At 35.6% G+C, this 25,495-nt stretch overlaps 1 protein-coding gene across 2 annotated transcripts in view; it reads right to left on the reverse strand.

Moving 5' to 3' along the window:
• The window catches only part of cpne5b (copine Vb), a 210,091-nt gene that overhangs the window by 156,866 nt on the left and 27,730 nt on the right, over positions 1-25,495 (reverse strand). The window contains exons 3-4 of one of the 2 annotated variants that reach the window (XM_038298082.1): positions 3,464-3,504; positions 3,135-3,181 (exon numbers count right to left, since the gene is read on the reverse strand). In XM_038298082.1, coding sequence (XP_038154010.1) covers positions 3,135-3,181; positions 3,464-3,504 — 88 coding nt within the window. Of the gene's footprint in view, positions 1-3,134; positions 3,182-3,463; positions 3,509-25,495 lie in introns of those variants that run through there. The other variant, XM_038298080.1, reaches the window with a different exon arrangement.

Consider the following 25,495-nt stretch of genomic DNA (forward strand, 5'->3'; position numbering starts at 1 on the left):
TTTTGCCATCTCTGTTTATAGGTCAAGGTGTCCAGCTTATCCAGAACCATCAAGTACTTATCTCCAACATATATCAATGTATTTCACGTTTTCCAGATGATCCCTGAACGTGACTCTAAGTTACAGCTACTGTAAAATGGCGAATTGGTATCATTTTGGAAGAAAAGGGGGTTCACGGGAGGAAACTGTCAGTTCTCCTCCAGACCTCATCCCTATCACAGGGTGAGCAAAAAGGTGAGTAAGTTTGATGCTCCCTTCGTTCACGACCAGCAAGCTTCCTAGCAGACATGACCCTGAATCCACTGTGACTGCAAAACCTCTTTCTCTCTATCTTTAATATTTTTATTTTTATTTATTGTTTTTGGGGGTTTCTGGCAAGCGGTGATCAGCAGCTATATTAATACAGCGATCAAAGACATCTTTTTATACAGACCGGGTGCCTCAGGGCACATTGCTGCCCCTAGCAGGACAATGGCTTGTGCATCATTTCATGAGTATTGCGCTGCATTGCCTTATACATAAGTTAGGCTGTTGTTGGACAGGCTCTGAACACATTATGAATACATAGAAAGTTTAGTGTATGCCAGCGTTTTAGAAGATTCTGGGACGTCAGACATACACTATCTTAATCAACAAAGTGTGACAGGGCCCTGAGAGCGAATCATTTTTAAATGGGGACAAATGCAGCAGCGTAACATTACAGTAGTTCATCACTAGTCATGTCTCTGTTGTTTCTATATTTATCCTGTGGTTTAATTTATTTAATTTTGTTTGTATTTCTTTTTAGTTGTAATTTGTCAAGTAGCTATATTTTTGTGTCTGCATATCAAATAACTTTGTTATTTAAGATATTTCTAAAAGGATACCCTTAACTAAAAACCAATTGCATGAACTACCCAATGGGTGAAATGTCTTGTTCACTGTAACAAAGGTGACTTTAGAATATATCCGTGCCCCTTGAAGTTTCTTCACGTTTATTGACATGCATGCCGTTTCAAAAAAGAGTTTGGAAGAGATCTCAGATATATATTTTTTTTATATCAGCCCTTTAATTTTAATTCTGTCCTTTTTACTGGGACACCAAAAGACATAATCTAATGCGTCCAAATCCACTCACCAAAGATGTATTAACAGAGAGGACTTTTCCATGAAAAATAATTACTGATACAAAGATTCGAGTGAGGACTTTACATAAACTGTAATGCCTTTAGTCCTATTTGCATTATGTCAATTTAATTATGTGAGAAACTACCTCTATAAAACTGGAAGAACTAAAAGGAGTGGGGGGAAAACAGAGAAAGTATTGCTGTGACACCTATATCTTTATACACCTATTAATGCATTCAAGCATAAACTGCATAGGCTTATACTAAATTAGAAGGAATAAAAACACCCACATGAGTCATGACCATCTGTTCTCAGTGTATTTGAACATGTGAGCATCAGATGTAGCATAAATGCCTTTTAATAGATTACACTATTATATCTTGTTAAATTAGGATGTTATATGTATCCATTACAGTTGAGGTGTGTAAAGATGTTTTTGGGTTTTTTTGGTTAGCTACCATCATTATTTTTATGTTCTTGCATGAACTTGTTCTTTATTTCATCCACGATGATAGGTAAGAGTGAGCCTCTTCTCAAAGAGTATTAATCTTTTAGTTATTGTCTTTATGCACACAACTTTTACCATCCTTAAATGTATAGATGTTGCTGGATTAGAAATATATGATTTCATCAGGTATTTTGTAATATTAGACATTCTGGGATAATGTAAAACATATGAAGATTTCAATATTTGAAATACATAAATATGATATTATTCGCTACTTCTCTAGACTGAACTTGAATGTATGCTAATATGAAAAACTATTCTGGTGACCTGAAATACATAAAAACAATATCACGTAAAAATTTGAAATATGTGGAAATCGATTAGTGACATAAGAAACAAAACTCTTTCTCCAAGCTTTTTTTTATTATATATTTGGTATAGTAACACAAAATACTTGAATACTGTATTCAGTAATTAAATGTGAAAGATAATGACATTGTGTACAAAGCAGTGTTGCACTGATACCGATACCAGTTTCGGGTGGGGCCCTGATCCAGCACTAAATGGTGGCATCGGTATTGGCAAGTACCAACAAATAGGGGACCAATACCATTTAGATAGCCAAAAGTTTATTCAAGTATTGTCACCCTTTCCAGGTAGGCAGTCAAAAGTTCTACTGGATTCCCTTTGTATTAGTCTTTTTCCTGCTTCACAAAGGTAGGCAGCAGCTTGACAAAGCCATGATGGCAATTATTTTACATCCAAGTAGTATGCAGTCCTTCATATATACACACACACATCAATTTCAAACACATGTCCTCGGTATGGTATCGGTAGATACTGCACAGCCAGGTATCGGTATCGGGGCCAAAAAATGGCATCGGTGCAACACTAGTACAAACACATGGAAGTTGCATTGCTTCTAAACAAGTGAAACAGGTGGAAAGGTTATTAGCGTGAGGAAGGTTTTTCATATGCTACTGCTTGATAAAATATGGAATATATTATTGGATCACACATGTAAATGCATTTAACTACAGGAGATTTGCTTTTATTCATTCTACATAACAATTAATAATATAGACATTAAACAAAAATAAACATAATGCAACAAATCCCACTACTTTATTTGAAACTGACTAGTTTCTGTTTCCTAAATAATCAGAGTAAATTCTGCCAACAACCCATTATTAAGGACATTTACAAGTCAAATATATAGATCATAGAACTGGTCCTCATACTAAATAAGCAACATACACTAATCAAGGTAGAGCAAAGTGTGTTAGTAATTCCTCCATATAGAGCTTTTTATTGCCCAAAATGCCAACATATTGATCTCCCCTTCATTTTTCTTTGTCTTTTCTTTTAAAGCCCCAATTAGGAGGATGTTTCCGTGACATTTTAATAAAACTGGTGCTAGAGAATCTTAAATAAATCCCAATAACAAACAGCCATCAGCTAACAGTGAAACAGCCACTGAAATTAAATGTCTCGACTGAAGTAGAACAGTGTAATTGGAAATTAATAAACTCATGTTTCTTTGTTATGTAGATGTGTGTGTTTAGGTGTGTATACTCACCTCTCGCCACTGTTTGGTTTCAACACCCTGCGTGTAAAGTACACACACTGTGGGGGGGGGGACAAAACAGCAAATTAAAAATGTGAGATTTGGTGAAGGGAAATGAAAGAGAAAAATACAGCCAGTTTGAACAAAAGTTAAAAGTTAAGTTTTAGCTTTAATAGCTCTCAAGATAAATCAAGTTTCAAAATGACCCTATAATCTGAGCAAAAAACTAAACATGAAAGAGGAAAAAGGTCATAAAACCCAAAACCCTGATGTAAACAGTGTTTTAAAAGGTTTGAATAGCACAAATTACCAATAAAAGCTGGTCTTTATATGGTACTTACTTGGATCAGACTTTGAGAAGGTGTCTTTATCCAGCAGATTTCTGGAGGAGAAACAGAGGATAAATAAAACAATTCATACTGCTTCTGCATAATAATAAAGTTAAAAAGGCGTTGCCTAAATTCACTTATTTTCTGTTTATGCTGTTGTTTCAGATAATATCAAAACTTTCTAAGGCATTGTATTTTTGAATTATATTATCCTTGATAGTCTTAACTTTAAATCCTGTTGCAAACTTTGACTGCTATAAGCATCTTTTCTCATGTTTGAAGCAAAAGAAGAAAAGCTGCAATACCTTACATACAGAAAAATGGTAAAAGAAGGACGTGGTAATTTGGAGCATGGTTTTAAATTAGATGTGATCAACCGTAAAGCAGCGAAAAAAGAAGAATAGATCCATAAAGTCAACATTCTTCTGTAATTCTGCCTCCAGTTTGCTTTTCAGCATATAATCATATGGCAAAATAAGGGTGTTTACAGGCGGAAAACGGGAAGTTAAATTGCCTCAGGTATGTTTTCATACCAGTAATTTATTTCTCATCATATTTTTTATCCCGACTCAGCCAGATGTCTTCAGTCATTCTGACGGCGGGATCCCTGCTTTCAACACGAAAAGGGAAAATAAACCTATTTAGAAATGAAATCCCACAAATCCATAAACCGAAAATGTAAAGTGGAAATAAAATCATGTTCATCTTTAAATATTTCTTTTAGAGATACCGCTATTTTTTCTCAGTTGAAATATAAGACGGTATGTTTTGGGTTATATGCAAGGATATTGATCTAAATGGGGAATATTTGTCAATGTGTTGCATCCCGTCCTCTTTCATTTATTCTCTGCAACCATTACAGATCTGAGGAGACACATTCCTTTAGAGATGTATACAAGATTACAGGTTGCTAATAAAGCTCTAAGAAACACCTGTTTTTAAAAATATGATCAAATGATAAAAACGGATATTAACAAATCTGTTGGCACCTAAAAATTTGTTATAATCCTTAATAAAGACCAATCGGTGATAGTCAAAGGTCCCTCTTTCCAAATTCCATTTCCTTCCTTAATGTCATACACAGTGATGGTTCCAGCCCAGATGGTGTTCTGACATCATCGGGGGATCATAAGGACACTAAACTATAGATGCTTTCTCTGTTAGTTGGGTCTCCAGTTTTGAAAATAGGATCCATCCCTAATGAATCTCCTGGAATTGCCTGCTTCACTCTACATAGATTTCATTAAATTTTAAAGCATTTTGAAACTCAATCCTCATGCAGTATATTACAATGCTTTCTTAAACAGTTTAAATATTCATTTATATGTTTGTTTGTTTTCCTCTTATCATTTCTGCCTCCAAGTGTAATTTACAGCTATGTCAAAAAGTCCTTATCCTCTTACTTATTTTCCAGTTTTCCTGTAAAAATGCAACTATTGTATATTATACTAAAAACAAACAGACCACTATAGCAGAGATACCCAAAGTTGGGGTCAGGGTATCCTGGAGGGACGTGAGGCACCACATGGAAGGTCATGAAATGGATTTCATAATCATTAAGAGGTTTATATAAAGGGCCTAAAATACATCATGAGATATATACATGTTAAAGTGCCTAAACTTTATTGGATAACCTATCAAATAATTAGCTGTTTTTGTTATATCAGAGGTCTTCAACAAGGGGTCCGTGTTCCTCGGGGGTCCACGGAGGTACTGCATGGGGGTCGTGAAAGTTTTGGTTTATCAGACTTATTTATATTCACCCCTGCATTTTTTTCCACTAATTGAAATGTCTTTAAATCCACAATAACAAGAATTCAGCACACTTTAGTAAACAGATAAATTGAGGCAGAAGATGTCTTTCAGTCATCAATGCACACATTCAGCGACATACAGGAGCTCTTTCAAGCTGGGCACAGTTTCATTCACAACACCTGTCCCATCAACGTGGAAACAGAAATACTTTAATAATCCCAGGGAGAAATTACTTTCGTCACATGACTTCATCTGTAATGGATTGAATATAGGACCAGGTTGATATAACACAATTTTATACAATATATATATTTAGGGGGTCTCCCATCTCACCATCAGTTTGAGGGTCTTTAGATTGGAAAACGTTTAAGACCCTTGTTATATATAATTCAATTATTAAACAAAATAAGATTAAATAAAAATTAAATGCAAGATTAAATTATTAAATTTCCCATTAAATTGTTAAAACACATTTGAAATTGTAATTGAATTAATATGGTTAAGGTAAAAATGAAGTTATTTTAAAATATCATAATTACATTACTTTTATTATAAATAAATAAAGAGTGAAATGATTTTATGTGTTTTTAGAGGGTCGCCAGCCTCTTCATTGATATTTTTAGGGGGTCAACAGCTGAAATATATGGAAACGTCTTGCAAACCAGATACAGCAGTGTAATGTTTTCCTATAGTGCTAATTATAAAATTGACCAGACATTCAAAATTACATCAGGGATACAATTTGACAGTTTATTTATTTATTTTTGTTGCTCAGGTTTCCCATTTTTTTAAAAACAAGAAGAAAAAAATATGTATAAATAATGCCTGTGAAAAGCTGTAGCATAGTATTGGTAATATTAAATAATAAATACTGTTTTGCATCCTGTTTTCAGGATTTTATCAAAATACCTTATGGTCACAACAAAACCATTTGAATACACATACAGTGCATATACTTGAGCATTATCTAACCTTTATTACATTTATGATCTTAAGAAGAACCACCAGAATGAACACATGGCAATTTAGCAGAAGAGCAGCAGTGATTACAGCTTGTTAAATTCTCGCCATCAGAAAAATTGGAACCCAAAAAATTTACATTTACACATAAACATTTCTTTGATCATGTATCACACAGAAACATGTGAAAACTAGACTGTGCACCAACACGCTAATTTATGCATTCATGGTTTACAAACTAATGTTACCAGCAAGAACATCACACCAGTAGATTGCAGGGTTATGCACAATGGTATCCTGATTGCTGCTGTGTTCACTCTGTTTACTCATCTGATTCGCTCATCTCCCTCTTAGTGCAGTGATGCCTACTCTAAACACCCCCCTTTATTTTATTTTATATTGCTTGAGCACAAAAAAAAGAACTGGCTGTTTGTTTTATGACACAGAAACAGTTTAGGCTTTGTCTGGTGGTAATTCACTTCCTTATTCTTCTGTTTTTCTCTGTTTGTAGGTTGTCTACAGTACCTCCATCAGGGTCATTTGAACTTTTTATACTGCCTGCCGGCAGTGTAGCTAGTACTATTAGCCTTCTAGTTGTGTTTTGTTCACAGGGTCACCACAGTGACATGTGAGCGCTCACTCAGGGTGCCAAAGCCTGCTGGCTTCTCCACGTCTCAGTTTCTGTTTCTTTTACTTACTCCGTAGAAATTCAAAAAATATCCACTGGACTTGGTTTTCAAGATTTGAAGACGTTTCGCCACCTTTCCAGGAAGCTTTCTCAATTCAAATGTCTGGATCCGCAGTGAGTTTGAGTCAATGTCTGCGGATCCAGACATTTGAATTGAGAAAGCTTCCAGGAGAGGTGGCGAAACGTCTTCAAATCTTGAAAACCAAGTCCAGTGGATATTTTTTGAATTTTTACGGAATGACTATGACCTGGATGACTGAGAACCTTCATCAGCATATTCTTTTACTTACCTTTTTGCTTCTTTACTCTATCGTTAATTCTGGTGCTCAGAGTTTGCTGTTCTGCATATTTTAGATGTGTCTCTGCTTCAACACACCTGAGTCAAATAAACAGGTGATTAGCCGGACTCTGGAGAACCTGACCACACACACTGGAGAAACAATTCAGCCACTCGATTCAAGTTCAGAAGGACTAACTAATTAGTGGACTAACTGAGGAATCCTGCTCTAAACCATCAGTTCTGCTCTTTTATCACCATTATTCCTTTTGTTTTTTAATTTATTAAAATTAATTTTTTCTATCCAAAACAAGAGGTAGTATAGGATTAAATATTTGCATGATCAAAGTTTTCATTAGGCATAATAGAATGTCTTAGCAGAGCTTTGTTTCTGATTGCTGGTAGCTTTGTTCGGTTTTGTAAACACATTCTCATTCCCAACTCGTCACATACTGAATCTTTCGGCCAGACAATGATATTTGACGAGTCATCATATATTGACACCCAGGGTAAATGAAAGGTTATGGGCATTGGATCAAGTGACCTGAGACACATTCTTTTATTGCTGTAGGCCAGGTATCCCCAAAGTCGGTCCTCGAAGGCCGCTGTCCTGCAGGTTTTAGAGGTTTCCCTGCTCCAGCACAGCTGATTTATATTGATAGTTGATTAGCAGGCTTTTGGTGAACTGCAATCACCAGAATCAGCTGTGCTAAGACAGAGAAACCTCTAAAACCTGCAGGACAGCGGCCCTCGAGGACCGACTTTGGGGATGCCTGCTGTAGGCTTTAGTAAAGTAGCATCCATACTAGTTTTTTCTTTAGGTTAGGATTTAGGGTGAGTGATGGGTTGGTCCAATTTTTTTTTAAGTTTGCAGTTCACGGACACACAAGTTACTGCCACAACCAGTCATGCACCCTGCACATTAATAAATGACCCACATGGAGAATATATTATACACATTTGTTTTTTTGCTTAACAATAACTCTTAGGGTTAGCTTTGCACTTTAGCCCTTTGGATCAAAGACTCAATAAGGATTTTTTTCCAGTAAGTTATAACCAATACCCAATTCGACCTGAATAAACATTTCATACATCTCAATAGTCAAAACATACACATATCAATCAAAGAAGAATTTGGGTGTTGCCAGCTCTTATTGCAACTATAGAACCTATATGATGGAACTGTAGCTTCTGAGTTATTTATTTTGGACATGAACAGGTATGCTGAAAAGCTAGGCTCACCACCAGGCCAACTTGTCATGACCATTAACTTCTAGTTTTGGAATCTCATTTGATCTTTTTCTGTTCTATTAATGGATCATACTTTCTGGGTCTTGGGCGTTTTGGGAACAGGCAGGAGTAGAGGAAGTCCAAAGGTAAGGAAAAGTCTAAAGAAAGCAAAATTCCATATATTTTTATAAGAAATATCTGTATTTCAATCAAGCTCCCAGAGCACAAGAGAGAGAAAGATGTCCAAAAGCAAACAGGAAGGCTGAAGGAGTTAGGTCTGTTATTTGGGGTAGACTTAAGGAGACTACAGATTTAGAAATATTAGCTGCACCATCTACAAACTAAAATGTTTAAATTGTCCTACGCGTCATCATTTTTTTTTAAATAGTAATACCCTGTTTAATGAATGCTTCTTTGCAAAGCAGAATAGCAATGCTACATCTCATAGAATAGTTTATTTAGACCACTTACTGCAGGCTAGTAGGAAATAATTTAATCCTAACCTTTAATTTTCTGTTACTTGTCTATAATTGGTATCTGCAGAGACATGGCAATAATATACTATAAGTGTACTCATAATAAAGTGACATTCTGAGAAAATTGGGCAATAAGTCATTGAAATATACACACTTTAAAAAAAAAAACTTGAATAGGCTGTTTTAACTATAAGAAAAAAATAACTGTCCTGTATTTAAAGATTGTTTCAAATTTATTAGAAACTTTTTTTAAACTGAAAAAAATGTTAAAATATCCTTTAGTTTTTTTTTTGCTAAGGAAGACACCAAAAAACAGGAAGAAAAAAAAAGAATAGTCTCCACGCTTTAGTTTAGAGAAAAGTCTCTACTTTCTCTACAGAGCGGAGCTGATGCTCATTAAAACCTAAGTGCTTCCCTTCCATTTAGTCCATGTTTATGCATCCAACTCAATACTCACTGCCTGTTTGTACTTTGTAGATAGCTACACAGCAGCTAAATGAATGATTTTTTTTAGGAACAAATGAATATCACATGGTACTACTGTATCTCCTGGTATTATCAGGACCTATTATGGATTTCCTTTGTTTAAAAAATAGCATTGAACATGTTTTCATTGAAACTTCCTGTTGATCTTTGGCTCTATGCAAATGGATTTCAGTTTTTCAACACAGTTTATGATGGCGATGAGCTTAACCTTAAAATATGTCAGGAACATGGTGCTTTGTCAGGAAGGGAAACTTTTTTCTTCCGAATTTTACAATTATTGTTCAATAAAAGAATGGATAATGTACAGCCCCTAATCTGATCCTTTCATATCCAGCTGAAACTTAGTGGCACTGAAATGCTCTGTTTCTGTCTATGCCTCAACATTGATTTTCTTCATACGGGTAACAATAGAGCCTTTTTTCATTAAATATTCAGGTACCTGGGAAATAATAAAACATTTGTTTCTTGTACCATCAGTTTATATTTTAGCTATAGAGAAGTACAGCTGAAGATATTCATAATAATAAAAAAAAAAAAATTGTTTTTATTCCTATTAAATGTATAAATGCTCTCTTCAAAAGTGTAGGAGTCTACCTGACTTTTTTTTCTTTCAGTTTTTATGCTTAGCTCAAAATGCAGCTTGTAATATTTCCATCGCCTACCATAACTCAGAGGAAACTGAGTAAATGTAAAGGTTGACACTAAAGCTATTGATGTATATAGTAAAATTAAAAACACAATATCTGTGAATGTGAGAAACAGCTCTTCCAATAAACCAGCCTCCTTCTATATGAGCCATATTGAAAGGGCTAATTAAAGCAATTTGTCTTTATCTCTGTTTAATTTTAGAGCAAACCAAGGAAACTTATTTGGTAATGCTCCTACATATTAAAGGACGTATACTATTCTGTCCTTCCTTGCATTCAAGATAAAAAATATAATCATCTTAGTGCTAATTTTTGTTTAACCGGTGTATTAGCCTATGTAAATGTTATCGCTCAGTCACATAAGTACCAGCCAGTTGTTCTGTCCATTTCTACACTTCAGTTCATTTTGTTGGACACTCACTGGTACAAACTGAACCAGCCCATATGTTCACTACTGCCTCCTGTTTATCTCTGTCATTTCCACCTTCTGTTTATCTGCTGGCTGTGTGTCATTCCTCTAATGGCCTCACCATTATCTCTCATGCTAAGCAAAGCCTGAAATGGTTTTCATCCCCCAACTGCTCTTCATTTTCCTGTCATTGTATTAAAGCTGGATTTTTTTCTAATTAAATAATCTGAAAAAAAATCCTCACTTATAAGTCATTAAATATTATAGATATCACAATTAATTCTACAGATTTATAGAGTCTCTGAAGACATGTTTTATACATTTCTCGTGGTTTTGCTTTATTGTTGCACCTAAATGTTTAATATCATCAAACAAATGTTTTTATTAGAAAAATACTGTGAGTGAATACTATAAAACTGTTTTAATATGATTATTCTAGTTTCCAAATTTGCTTTAACACTTTTCAATGTTAGAATTTAAATACAAGTGAGGTACATTTTTAAGAAGTTAATTTCAATTAATTACTACTGTGACCATACCAAGGTATTATTTCTGTAAGACCTAAGTAATTAACTGAAAGGTCAAAATTGATTATATTCACATAATCTCGTAGTGATCGAATCCAAAGCCAGAAGTTCCCCTATGAATGTCCAAAAGAATGGTTTTGGAATGGCCTGATTTATTGTGATAAAAATAAACCAAAAAAAAATCCACGAGAAGGCAAAAGTTTACATTTTCATAGGACTGTATATGTAGATGCAGAAAGTAGCAAAGATCATCTGAAGTTCAAATGTCCTTGAAGACAGATAGGATTTAGTTTGTAGGTCTATTGTTTTTCACATTTTAGATTTACACAGTAGCTTTATTTCAAAAGAGTTTGCCAAAGTACATAGATGTTGTTGTTTTTTGTGTTGTTTTTTGTTTTGTTTTTCAAAAAAGAAAACCTTTATCATAACCTAGTCTTGACCCTGACAATAGGAAAAGATGGGAAATGGTTTTAGGCAGTTTTTGCTAACGTGTGCAGTTATTGGCTTTTTGTATGAGATGAGGTAGTCTTATTTGTGAGTGGGCTAAAATGGTAACAGCAGGCTGGTGACATTAAGAAAAAAAAATAATAATAATAATTAAAAAAAAATGCCTACAGGTTTTAGTACAGTCCATACTGTTGTTAAAGATAGAGCAACATTATGGTTGTCTTGTTTGTCAATAAACTCATCTTTGGTTTTATCATTATATGGAAATCACCCTGCATGTAGCCTAATATCATCTTATTTACAGCTTTTCTGTAAATGCCTAAGATGTTTCTTAGACAACATTAGTCAATAAATAAACATCATGAAGCAGAACATAATGGTGAGAAGATAAAACGCTAAAACATTGCCATTCCATATGTTGCTGGAGTCTCTGAAAAACTCCAGAGGATTTTCTCCAAACACAAATCTCAGTAAATTTCAAACCAAACAAGACCCCTAAACAGAGACAAGTGTATCCTAAAGACAAAACTCCCAGACCAAATATGAGCAGAGTGGCGCATGCAATTTAATGCAGTGAGGAATGCTCTTAACTTTGTATTGGTGAAACCAATTTGTGAAACCAAACAACCTCTCCCTCTCTCATGGCCCAACACAGAAGAGCAACCTCCTCCGGACTCGGTGTTACATCTACACCTTATGGAGAAAGGACATTCTTTTGAGGACAAGAATGTCCACATTTTTGACAATGAAGACAGGTGGTTTGAGAGTGGTGTAAAGGAGGCCATCTATGTTAAGAAAGAACAACCAACCTTGTCCAGTTAAATTTGCATGTTTAGTAATCCAAAAGAAGGCCTTCAGTGGCAGATTAATCTTGAGCCCATGGTGTAGAAGGTTTTTTAAGCTTCCTGGACCTGGATTATCCTGCCTTCCTTCATCTGAAACTCTCATACAGTGTCTGCTGCTTCTTGTCAGCCAACCGGCTGGAATCATCCTCGATCTCTGGGCACGGACTGAACTGTCAAACCAGGTTAGTGACTCACACGTTCATACTCATACTCCGTCAGCCTGCCTAGCCACTACCGCCACTGTTTCTGCAGGTTTTATTTGTAATATACACTTTTTAAGTTATTCCACTGTTTGTCTTGCCAGAAATCTGGGTCCCTGTGTTCTGATTCGTGACATTATACATTCTTTTGCAATATGTTGCACCTCATAGGGCATATATTTTTATGAAATACTTGGAGGTGTTATAATCCTGGTGCTGATGGTTGTTTTTTTCCTCTGCTCCTTTTTCCCTGTTCATTTTGATTGTTTGGTCTGCCTCCTTGGAATTTGCTGGTTAACGAACTTGGACTGTTTTACTGTCCTCGGCTTGGATTCTCCCTGAATACCTCTTCGGCTCTTGGAATCACCTGGTTTCTGACATTGTTCTGGACTGGTTTTCAGCTTTGAATTATCCCTTTCGGACACTGTTGTTTGCTCCGCGTTGGCTGGCGCCAGCTCCCCCACACTCTGGGCTCTGAAGTGGTAAAGACCACAAGCAGGGACATCTCCCCCCGGGTTTCTCCTCCCTGAGTTTCGCACTGAACTCTCAACCAGAGAATCAGAGAACCCGTCCTCCGTTGTTCTCTTTTGTTTTTTCTTAATAAACTTGTTTAAAACTTTCTGTTTGTCTGCTGAATATTGGGTCCAGGCTTTAGTGCCTGTTACAGGAGGAGGTTGAGGATATTATGGAAAAAAAGTAGGTCTGCTGAAACAAAACCTCAAAGCATGTCCTTCATCACTGTGTCAAATGTAGTCTCCAAGGCAAATGCTTTGCCTACATCCTAGCCTCTATACAGCAATGGTGCTGACCTAAATCAGAAAGAAAACCCTACCAAAACGGTCTTTCTATGAGGTGCCAAAACAAAAAACTCTTCAGCACTTAATATCCCAGGTGAATGCAGGTGTTAAATGGGCCCAGCGAAAATCAAACATCTATTATTGCTGTTAACAATGCAGAGACTTTGAGACTTTCATGTGGGTGAAAACAGTCGATCTCTGCAAGCAGATATAGATGATTACTGTAAAATAAGTTCACCTAGGTATTTTTCATCTTTCAGCCTTAACAATCTTAGGTCACTTCTTTATGCAGAGCAAGGGGTAAAATGAAAAGTGGCATAACAAACACCATTTTTGAAAGAAAAATATTGCATTTCAACAGGATTATAAAAGACAACTTTTCTTCAGTTAAATGCTGGACCCTCAAGTCCATTTAAAAAGGGAATCTATTCTATATTACAGATTTAAAATTAAATGTTGCAAACATGTCATCAAAATATTAAGTGTTGCCTGATCAGTGTCTGAGGAATTGGCAATCCGAAAAGCAAAGGTAGGGAGAGTACCCAAAAATACTTAAGAGTAGTACTACCACATCATATTAATTGTAAAGTAAAATATTAATAATTAGTATATATTATAGTTTTGTCATAAAAACTATTAAATCAATGTTTACAGTATAATTATGATTAATACTGAATATGGTAAATTATGTGCAGTAACAAGATACAATATAATGTTTGCTGCATTTTCACTTGACCTTGAAATGACAGTAGGATGAGCACACTGGAAATAAGAATAAACTTATGTCTAACTCAAACATAGTCTGTAGGTGTGTGTCGCTCTGGTTATCCTTTGTTTAAAACAGTGGTGATACTTCATCATAGTTTTACTTAAATAAAAGTAATATATGGTAAAACTATTCATAAATTTTTTATTTTTTTTTTTCACTCAAGTTAAGGTAACAGAGTAGATTCAACTTATTACTACCCATCTCTGGGACTGACCACCTTTCAATGCTTTGAAGGTGAAAAGTGATAGCAGCAGCACTCACTGCTCACTGAAGTCCATAAACTTGAAGCTATCAGATTTATTGTAAGTTACTGTCAAACTCTAACAAAACATAAAAAATGCTACAATTCTCACGTCTCATTTAAGAAAAAAGTCACTAGCATGGACTGAATGGTAACTAAATAAAACAATGGATTAACAGCTTTAGGGATCCTTAGCTGCTATTATTAAGAAGATCCACTTGGAAGGTGCATTTAATGGGTTACAGTTACTAAAGTAAAAATAAGTATATATAATATAATTTTAGAATTGCACAGCTTAAGGTGCACATTGGACTCTATCTGCTAATTTAATTCTGATATTCTTTTTAACAGAATTCTACTTCTTCCATTTGTGGATCAAAGGTTGGTTTTACTGATGTTTTCTTTTTCTTTTTATTTCGGAGCATTGGTAAAGATAAAAACTATAGCACTAATTGCATTTTTTTTTTTTTTTTTTTTACAAACAGGAGCAGCTCAAAAGCTAAAAAATAATTTAACTACTTTCTCAAATCCCAGTTAAAAAAAGCAGCAGCAGGATGCAAAGCAGGATCAGGAGAAGAGAGAGAAGGAGGAAATTCAACTCGTCGCTTCCATTAATGACTTGGGGTAATGTTAGATTTTTTGCAAAAGATTTAATGAGTTTGAAGAACTCCATTTTCTAGAAAGGGCCCAACCAGAATATCAGATTGCAGTAGTAGGTGTTTCACTGCAATATTTCAAGCAGAATAAGCATCAACCAGATGGATGTCTAGACAGACCCAGCGAACTGAACACATTGTTTAGTGTATTTAGTTCAAGAAAATGCTCTGCATTCTTCTCTCCTGCCCCCAAACCAAATGAAAATCCTGCCCTCGTTTGATCCAAGAATCCCTGTCACATCATCTGCAATGGCACCTTCTGCTTCTAAGTGATTCAACCAAATCAGAAGACCTCCCTTTGCCTCCCCCTTCCTCCTATATTTTCCTAAAGTCAAGTGAAAAGGCAATTGGAAAGATTGAATCGGAATAAGGCACAACGTAAGTTGCGGATCAAGCAGCCCTAGAGGCTAAACGTTAAATAGTGTGGGTTCAAATGAATTGGTGGTTTTAAAAAAAAATAGATTCTTCAATAGGAGCTTAGGAGATTAATACATTTATTAATACAATTATTAATTTATGGGAATTGGTAAAATCAAAAGACAGTGCGAAAGTAAGGAAATTATAAGTACAGGACAGAGGCGGAGGAGAAATGTGTCAGAGAATGTGCGAGTGTATATGAAGCTAGAAAGAGGGAAGAGAGAACAGTCCTTGGAGACTATATCAGAAATAGACTGAGCACAACAGAGTTCCTCCTGCACAAGGAGAAGAAACAAGCGTCTGTAACACAGACCAAGAGACAATGCTGACTTTATTTACAGATATCTGACATAAGCCACAATAATTAGACGTCCCCTTACCTCTAACCTGCGGGAGCTTCCTCACAATTCCAACTAGGTGTTGAGAGAGCAGGCTGAGAGAGGGATGATAAATATCTAGGGATCAGTGACTCTCTTTGAAGATGTGAATATTGATCTGCTGAGATTCTTGACTTGGAACAAAAGCACAACTCAGCACAATTAGGCTGCCACCAGCTAATAAGGAAAACTTTGGAGCAAATGGATGTGCTGCTCAACTGTGGATTTATGTTTCAGGAATGTGCTTTTTCACATGACGCTGTACATCATTACAGCATAAATGTCAGAATTTACAATAAATGTACTGCTACAAACATGGAAGACCAAGCAGATCTAATTTACTTGTAGCTGAAATGCATAGAATATTTAAATGTAACACATTCAAATAATGCTAGCAACAACATTTTTAATAAATGCTTTAACAAAAGACAGGACTGGATGTGAGCATGAGAATACAGTGGTGAAAGGTTGCTACGTAGGATGTATCCTTATGGTGAAAGAACAGTTTGTGGGAGTTAAATATGTCTGAGATGAATACATAAAACCCAAGCTTTGTTCTTGACATCCTGCCTGTGCAAATTACAACAGAATGTGTTAAAAACAGGGCGTATAGATGTATGTATTTGTATAAATCTGCAATTACTGAAAAACAAGTGAGGCTTGGTGCACCATAAGTTTAATACCTTATTTAAAAAAAGGATTAAAACATTTCTTTTTAGTAGGACGTATGACTTTTAACATCTTACAATTATGCTTTTGATGTTATTCATAAGTGTTTTAAAGCGATGTTTAGTTTTAAATTTTGATTTTACCCTTCTATCATGATATTACCTGTAGCACTTTGAGATTTCTTTCTTAAATGTAAAGTGCATTACAAGTAAAAAGTATTATTATTATTATTATTTGGAATAAAACCATTAGAAAGAGCTACCAAGAAGTGTTTTTTCCTTTCTAAATTTTCATTAAGTTAAATCAATCAGTTAAATGTAATCCATACATTACCTTATAAACAATCAGTTTTAACACTGCACTTTACATTAGTTAAAGACAGGAAAAGATAAATAAAAAATTACAAAAAAAATGGATAACAACTAGTTGAAGATGATAAAACAACGTTATTAAAGTGAGATACATTGCTCAATAATGGCTGAGGAACTATATGAGAAAACACTGTGGATATACCGGTAGGTGTATGAAAGTATAAAATCAATTGTAAAATGTATGAAAATCACCAGGTTAAACATTAAAAGCTTACAAAATAAATAAATTATCATGTTGTAAATGTTTAAGAATATAGAAAAAATAATAAGAAGATTATTTGTATTGGATACATTAAACATCAATACACAAGTAATAAATTACAACAGTGTGATAATATAAAAGTTGCTCAGATTAAAAATTATGTAGCAAAGAGGAGTTTGAAGGTAATAAACAGCTTTAAACACAAACACTCTCTAACCACATTTTATAAGGGCTTACTGTTAGGAGGGATGGGCCAAGACACACTATGTTATAATAGACCAACTCAGCATGTAAGTTCAGCTTATGTTCATGAATTTTGTAGCTATTGCTGATATTGCTTAAATAAGAATAGGATATATTTCTAACTCTAAGGCGGCCCATCTTTCAATTGAAATTGGCATGAAAACTGCAAAGGTTGCGCAGGTAGACCATAGTAGCCCCTTTTCCATTGCTTTTGATAGACAGCTTATTCTGCAGTGTATCCAGCAAGATATCTCCTACGGGGGCTTTGTGCCACCTGCAGCATGAGTAACTGAAGTAGGAGGGTATATGATTGCATTTCTTTATACCCTCAATTTTTCATAAAAAGATATAAGATGCTTTTAATAAAAAAAAATAATCATACCCCAAAACTTTATTTGTGTAATCTGTTTATAAAAAATGATCCTACTTTAAAATGTGGCATCAGAGCTCCACAGATGGAGTGGTTGATACTACGCTAGCAACGTAAACCAGGTGTTATTGTAGCACTGAAAATCTCCAATTCAGTGATTTCCTGTTACCTGTTATTTTTAGTGGTACCAATATAAAGCTTTACTTTGGTATGTGATAAAAACTGCTAGTACCAGAATATAGAATAAAATATTTTTTGGCAGATAATTTTTAGATTTTAACTTAACGTAGACACTAGTCTAAACTTTTTCATCAAAGTTCAGTAGGAACATATTTTTGAAGAATAACCTTACTTTTCCGTAGACATTCCTTGTCAAATTTAAGGGAACAAAAAAATGAAATAACATATCCAGGGGCGGATTTAGGAAATTTGGGCACAAGGCAAAGAGAGGCAGGGGGCCCTCTAAATTGAGAAGACAACACATAAAACAGACATATTATATAGATACAGAAAGTTTAATAGAATAGACATACATTATTTGTCCCTCTCTTCTTGACCCTTTTCTTGTTGTTTTCCTCTCTATGTTTTGTACTCAGCTGACTTAACATGCTGTCTCAAAAGTAATTTAAGATTTTTTCCAAGCACTAAGCTCACTTAGCCGATCGCTCCTTCCTGTGTTTCCAAAAAGACGACAGCAAAAGTAAATAACCTAGTCCTTCTTTTCACTGTAGACAAGCCATGATCTGCTCATTTGTTCTCCATTTGGATGAAATAATAGCTGCATATATCATGACAGCAGACGAAACATAGGTGAGCAGGAGGCGGGGTTACCAATCTACTTGCTCTGGAGAGCAGAGTTCGGTGCTTTTATATGTTGTCGCCAAAGTCTCCAGTAGCAGAAAAAAAGTCGCAAGTTTTGGCGCTAAGCACTTTTTTGAAATACAAGGACTAGAGGGGTCTGAAAAGTCGCTAAATATAGCAACAAAAGCGCTAAGTTGGCAACACTCCTCTTCGCATCGTATTTGCTTTTAATTGGTTTGCTGCTGTCTGTGTGGACCTTTCTGAACATGTGCAGCAAATGGACTGATCCAATGTGGTGGACACTGAAGGGGGAGGGGCCTGAGACACCATATTATAAACATTCTGATGGCATTTTAGCAAAAGGGTTTTTAATCAAAAACATAATGAAATTGGAAAAATAAGGAGTAATTGAATTTCCTATACATGTAAACTTGGGGTCCTAGTCAACTACCTTGTATTGCCTAATGGTAAATCCTCCTCTGAACATATCCTAAGTTTAAATCAAATCAATATTCTAACTGAAAACTTTATTATTAACAGAGTCAAATTTATTGTGAAGAACAGTGTTTAGATATCGAAAGAATGAGACACCCTGACTCCTCACAATATTGTCCCAGGTTGTCCCAGATTCAAATCCAATACCAGCTCAGATGTCGCCCAGTGAAACCAGGCCTGTGTTAAGTGTTTAGAAACCAGTGGGACCACTGTGAGAAGTTAACTACAAGCCTAGTATCGTATTTTCATGACCATACTAAAAGGCGCAGTCTCAGTTATGTGTGCCATTACTGTATTTAACACACACATAAGGCACACCGGACTATAGGGCACGATTTTTATATACAGGTACATATCCTCTACTACATTTAAATACCTCTACTGCATATTTAAAAATAGAGCGGGAGCAAAACTGAGTATGATTGTGCTTTATTCATGTATTTATTACAAAGTATTAATCAAACCTGGGAGCTGGCCGTGAGACACACACATCGCTGATTACACAGAGCGCTGTGATCACTCCTCTAAAACAGTTTATTGACGCATAAATTAACTTAAAATGCAGAAATCTGCCGACAGAATATGTTCGCTTTTATTATCCGGGTGCTGGTGCCTATCTCCAGCTGTCTACAGGCGAGAGGCGGGTACACCCTGGACAGGTCATCAGTCTATCGCAGGGCAACACAGAGACCAACAGGACAAACAACCATTCACCTAACAGTCACGTTTTTGGACCGTGGGAGGAAGCCGGAACACCCGGAGAATACCCACGCATGCTCAGGGAGAACATGCAAACATGCAGAAATCAAACCCACAACCTTCTTGCTGCAAGGCACTGAGCAGCCCGGTTCTGAACAACCAATACTCACAATTTGTGTTTTCTGAAGTGCCTTTGGACCATCGACCTTAAGAATATTTTCCATGGTGTTTTTAGGGAGAATTCTGTCACTGTTGTGTAGGGTTTTCTATAAGTATAGGCTATGTCTTATGACAATCATCTTATATAGGTTTCCGATTCTACCCAAGGTCATGTTTTATATAAAGTATCATGAAGTGTTTGAGTTCACATATTTTTCTCCATACAAAAAAATATGAGTATAATTCAAGTTAGTGTAAAACTGTGATAAGCAAAGAGACCTAGACGATAGATCCCAATCAACAGGGGTAATGATCACTTTTTTGTTTGCTTTTTCCTTCATTTTTGAAAAAGTATGTATTATTTGTTTTACCCATAAAGTGAAAAGCTTTAAAGAAAATAAGATTATTTGGACCCCTGTAAGCTTGGTGAGGACATAATTCAGCGGCACTCCTGAACTCAGTATGGTCAGTCCTCTTCTAAATTCTCTGAAGAACAGGCCAAGCAGCTGCATTTGGTATTCTTCCTATGTACAGTATGAGCTTCCTGCTGCATATACTAAACATTTAACAACAAAGTAACACAATCCTCCCACCGGAGTTTCCTTTGGGACGAGTTGTGGCCTAGTTGTTTAGGAGCAGGGAAGTGGGAAGAATGTTTGTTCAAAACTCAGTCTGACACTTCAGGTAGGACCTTATCTAGGATAGCAGCACAGAGAAGACATTTCCTTTCCATTGGACTAAAAGTGTATTTTCGTTTCCTTCCTTATCCACCCTTAAAACAGTCAATAAACTCAATATTAAGCATAATGAGGAGTCCAGTGAAAAACTATCCAAGATCCCACAGAGATAACCTACATTTTGGCTGACTTCTAGTGTTAGCAGACAGCATTATTGCAGGTAATCAGAAATCTCCTCTGCTGTGAAACATTTAAGTTGTCCTTGTCTGATCTCACCATCTATGCCACTAATCCAGGGAAGAGAATGAAAGGTAGAAAAAGGTACTTTTTAGTCGGTAAAACGATTTCAGCTAAAAAGCATTCTCGGAAAATAAAAGGTGAAAAAAATAAAGCAGCCATTTTTTACACAGCTGAATCCCACAGCCCACTGATGCATCGTTCCAGCAAAGCCACTCAATTGTTACGCAAAATATCTGGTAAAGATGAAAAGATGATAAAAAGTGCCCTTCTGCAGGCATTTAACTGGTGTTGTCAGGAATTTCAAAACAAATCAAAAATATTGCTATATCCAATCAAAATACTTTAGCTATCAATAAGTATAGTTACCAAGTCCCGTTGAAAAATTGCTGATGACTGGACACAACACCCCTGTTAGAAATCAACCTCCCTGTCCTTGTGAAAAGTAGCAGTTTCCTTAATAATCAATTGGTCAACCCTTTGTGGCAACAACCACTATCATTTGAACTGGCAATGAGGTGTTTATGGTACACCCTTCTTTCAAAGAAAATGTGTTAATTCTCAACTCAAGCATACAGTGACTGATGGCCTGGCCCTATTTGTTGAGCATTCTGACAATGGAGGTGTAACTACTGTGGTAAATGACAGCAAAAAACATTATAGGATTGTTGTGATTCTATAGTTAAATTCTGTTGAGCACAACAGAATTTAAGTTTTCTCATAGGATTTATGAATAGCTGAAAAGTTACTGTTTTATTTTTTATTTTTCTAAATCTATCAGTGTTTATTAAGCTTTGTTTAATTATATCTTTGAACTCAATTTTGAAAATTTTTTCCTATATTTAACTAACATTTATAGATCCGTATTGTTACAGTGTCGCATCTTCAATCCTGAGGATCCTTTCAGACGTGTTGCGACCAATCATCACTTATTATTCAGCAGTACTACATAACAGTGCTAGCTTCTAAAACATGACCATGACCATGACCATGGATTAATTTCATGTAATGTAAAGTTACATCTGTTTATCAGGGCAGCCTATTGGTGGGTGGGGTGCCTAAGAGCCCATTTCCTTCAGTAGCAAAACGTTTGTCTCAGTCCAGTGTCATCTCAGCGAGTAATTTTCCCATTACATTGGACTATATATACATGTAGACAGACGTACGTACGGACGGACGTGCAGATAGATAGACATAATTTAACATGAAGTTACTACACTTATTTTTAAATAATAGAAATACATATAAAAAATCTAATGATTAATTTTATATGTATTTCTAATAGTATAATGGGACCTGTAGTTATTTCATTTTGTATTTTTAAGTTGGTTATATATTTCATAATTGAAACAAATACTAAATGAATAAATATACATTTCAAGATACATTTATATATTTCATGGGGCATTCCCTTTAGGAAACTTCACTAAAACATTTTGGCCTTTTATATAAGGGGCCACATTACGATAATTGTGACAATCACCTTACAAAACCCACTTAGTGTTTTTCAAACCCCTACTTCGGAAGATCCTAAACCTAAAATGCACCATCTTCAAACATTCTCTAACTGGTTGTTTTTCAAATGGTGTGTTCAATCGTTTATTGAAAAAGATAGTGAATAAGGCAATCAAGCAAGGGGAGCTGAAAGCATTGACACATGCTCAAGATAACCTGCTGAAATTCCAACCGAGCTTCAGAATTGACAAGAAAGGGAATCTAAATGACTTTGAACTGGGCTTGGGTGTTGGCGCCAGGTGGAGGCAGTCTGAATATTTCAGTAACTTCCGATCCAAAGGGTTTCCACTCCTGACCATCTGTCCAGTTCACAAAGAGTGGTTTGATTAATAACAGAAGTAAACTGGGAAAAGCAGCTCTGTCAGCAAATCTGTATTGTTGAGGTCAAAGGAAGAATGTGTGGGAGACAGAAAGTTGTCAGGATCTCAGTTAATTAAAACCGAGGCATGGTGATTACTGAATACAGTAATCTTTTAACTTCAAAGAAAATGTAAGCAATGGAGCAAGTAAATTCTGTTTATGAAGAATGTTTTTACCTACAAATGTCACTGTATGCAAAAATGATAATTAAACACCAAGCAAAAATAAATACAGAAAATAATATTATAATCAATAGAAATAAAAAGCCCAAATCTAAGAAAAAGGCTGGTGGTGGTGTTACTTTGTGCATACATTTCTAACAAACTTTAAGCTGTTTATGACCAGTTCATTTTGGGATTAATGCCACATATAATCCCTGCTGAAAATATCTATACCCACATTTTTCTACTTCGAGGAGTAAAATGCACCATGGCACAAATCTTAAAAAGTGTCAAAATGATTCCTTAAAGATGACAAAGAGCTCCTTGTACCCACATGGTTAAGCCTCCATAGTCACCAGATCTCAATCCAGAGCAGAGGAGGAGATTAACATCATGCATGTGTGGCCAACAGAGCCACCAGCATTTAATAATGGACAGGAACTTTCAAATAATGTTTCTAACACCATGTCAAATCTATTCTGAAGATAAATGAGGGACAAGACCGATGCAGATAATAATCTGGCCGTTAATGGTATCTGTAGAGACACTTAGATGTGCTGCATTGTAAAAACAAAAGGTTTAAACCCCAAATCAGAAAGTATTTGGGTAAAAAGAAAAAAAATCACTGCATCTTATATCCAGCAATGAATATAAAAAGCACATACAAGGTGGATATTTAGCCTCAAGGACATTGGATATAAATGCTATTCTCAGAAATCTTGAATGAAGATGGATGCAAGGGAAATAGATTGAATGGCTGAGATGCTGAAGCAATGCGGAAAAGAGAGGACACTGGAGGGGGACGAGCAGAAGAAAAGAAGAGTGGGGCGAACAGATGGAGAGTCAAGGAAATGTGTAATATGAGCAATATAGGGAGCTGTGGGGGTGGAAGAAAGACAGTAATATGTTTATGAGCAAAGGAATGAAGCAGTGGCTGGAGCATATGGAGCACACTTTTATTAAAGTTAGATGAGTTGTCCCAACACATTTCACTTTATCTTTATCACTCAGATTGTTTGTTTTATCATTTGTCTCCATTATTAGTTTGCTCTCTTGGTAATGTCCTAATTGCCAAACTAAATATGAAGAGTCTATGTGCTGTATGGAAAAGCAAATTGTATCACCTTTTAATTAAGTTTATAACAATTAGGAAGGCATTTTCTCCATTTTACTTGATCTCATTCATCTTTCAGACCGAAGTGAGGGTAATACCAGAACCGATTCGTAAATAAAGTCCACTTTATAGGCCCTCAAATTCTCAATCATCCAGACCAAATTATAGCACCGGCATTGCTCTAGTGTCAGATCGATAACAGAACCAAGCAGGATCGTTTTTCCCACCAGCTGCTGAATTATTCAGACTGAGATCTCCTTCAGGGGGATTCTCGCCTTGCCAGATACATACTGGGAGTACTGCAGCCTGCCAGGGAAGATCGGGATCATCAGGAAATTCCTAACAAGTATCAGCAGCACATACTGTAAGGTTAGAACCCTGACAAAATGAGATTCATGAAATATTCATAGATGGCTGCATATGTTATTTTTTAGACAAACAAAAAAAAAATGATGATTAAGTGTCAGGAAAATTAGTATCTTGATAAAATCAAGTACCTGCTTACATTTTATTTGAAAATCAGACCTTTTAACCCACATACCAGTTGGAAAATGTTAGATGATGTCATACTTTCTGCCTTTAAAGCACCATGTTATAAATTAAATGATGACTATAAAATAAAATGAGAAAATTAAAAGTAGTTCTAACTTTAAAACCAACCTTCTGCGTTAACATTTTTTGGAGACTTCAATCGACTTAGTTCATTGTAAACTGTATAATTATTGAAAAGAACTGGGTCATGGCAGAGAGAAATTTTTAATGTCAGCTTTCCACCTCTGTTTGCCTCTGGGACTTTCTCTCTAGGCTAATGAGCTCCTCTTGAAACACCCAAAAAAAAATGGATCATTCTCCCACAGCATTCATGAATAACATCCAGACTGAGCATCTGCATTCAGTTTAATGAATCTCTGAGGCTTCACTACGCAGAGGTACTTTAATCTATATGCTAATATTTATATAATGAACATCCAAAGGTATAGAAGGTGTAATTTAACAATTTCATTGTTGAAGTTTTACACAGTACACTTTGGTTCTTTCCAATCAAAGTATGGTAAGACATCTGGGGTTAATGTCGGTTTAATTAGTTTTTATCAATAATCAGAATTTGAAAAATTTAAAGTTTGACCAGATGCATGTTGTTCTGCTGAAAGGATTTCTGCTCATTTTGAAAATACCTAAAGACAAGTAACAACTGTGCTACAGGTAATGTTGGCACAGTTGTGGTGAGAGTGGCACTGCTTCCTTCATCGTGCCACTACATGTGTTTATTGTTTATTGTCCCATAATGGGTACCCATCTCTGTCTGGGTCTAAAGGGCCCATCAAGGACCCTGAGTTCCAACCTGTGGGGCTCGAACCCAAAACCTCAGGATTCAAAGCTCTATGCACTAAACTGGAAAATGATATAGAAATAAGAAAAACATTTCTTGAATTAAGAGTTTTTACCCTTAATTTGAGCAGGTAAATGAGATAGCTTGCCAATGGAATGAGTATTTTTAATCTTAAAATAATATCATTAGATAGCATGCACTTGAAATGAGACAATGCAATTGTGTTTTATTATTTTAAATGTTAATTGTCTTGTTCCATTGGCAAAATGTCTCTTTTACTTTCTCAATCCAAGAACAAATGCACTTATTTTAAGAAAAAATGACTTATCTAGATTTTGATTTTTTTCCAGTGTAGCCACTAGGCCACCATGTCCTCAGACTGGATATCATCCCACTGATCACTGCAAAACAACAAATACATATAGTTTAAATATTTC

Source organism: Cyprinodon tularosa, unplaced genomic scaffold (genome assembly GCF_016077235.1).
Source record: "Cyprinodon tularosa strain WSP-4 unplaced genomic scaffold, ASM1607723v1 ctg40, whole genome shotgun sequence".
Lineage (NCBI taxonomy): Eukaryota > Metazoa > Chordata > Actinopteri > Cyprinodontiformes > Cyprinodontidae > Cyprinodon > Cyprinodon tularosa.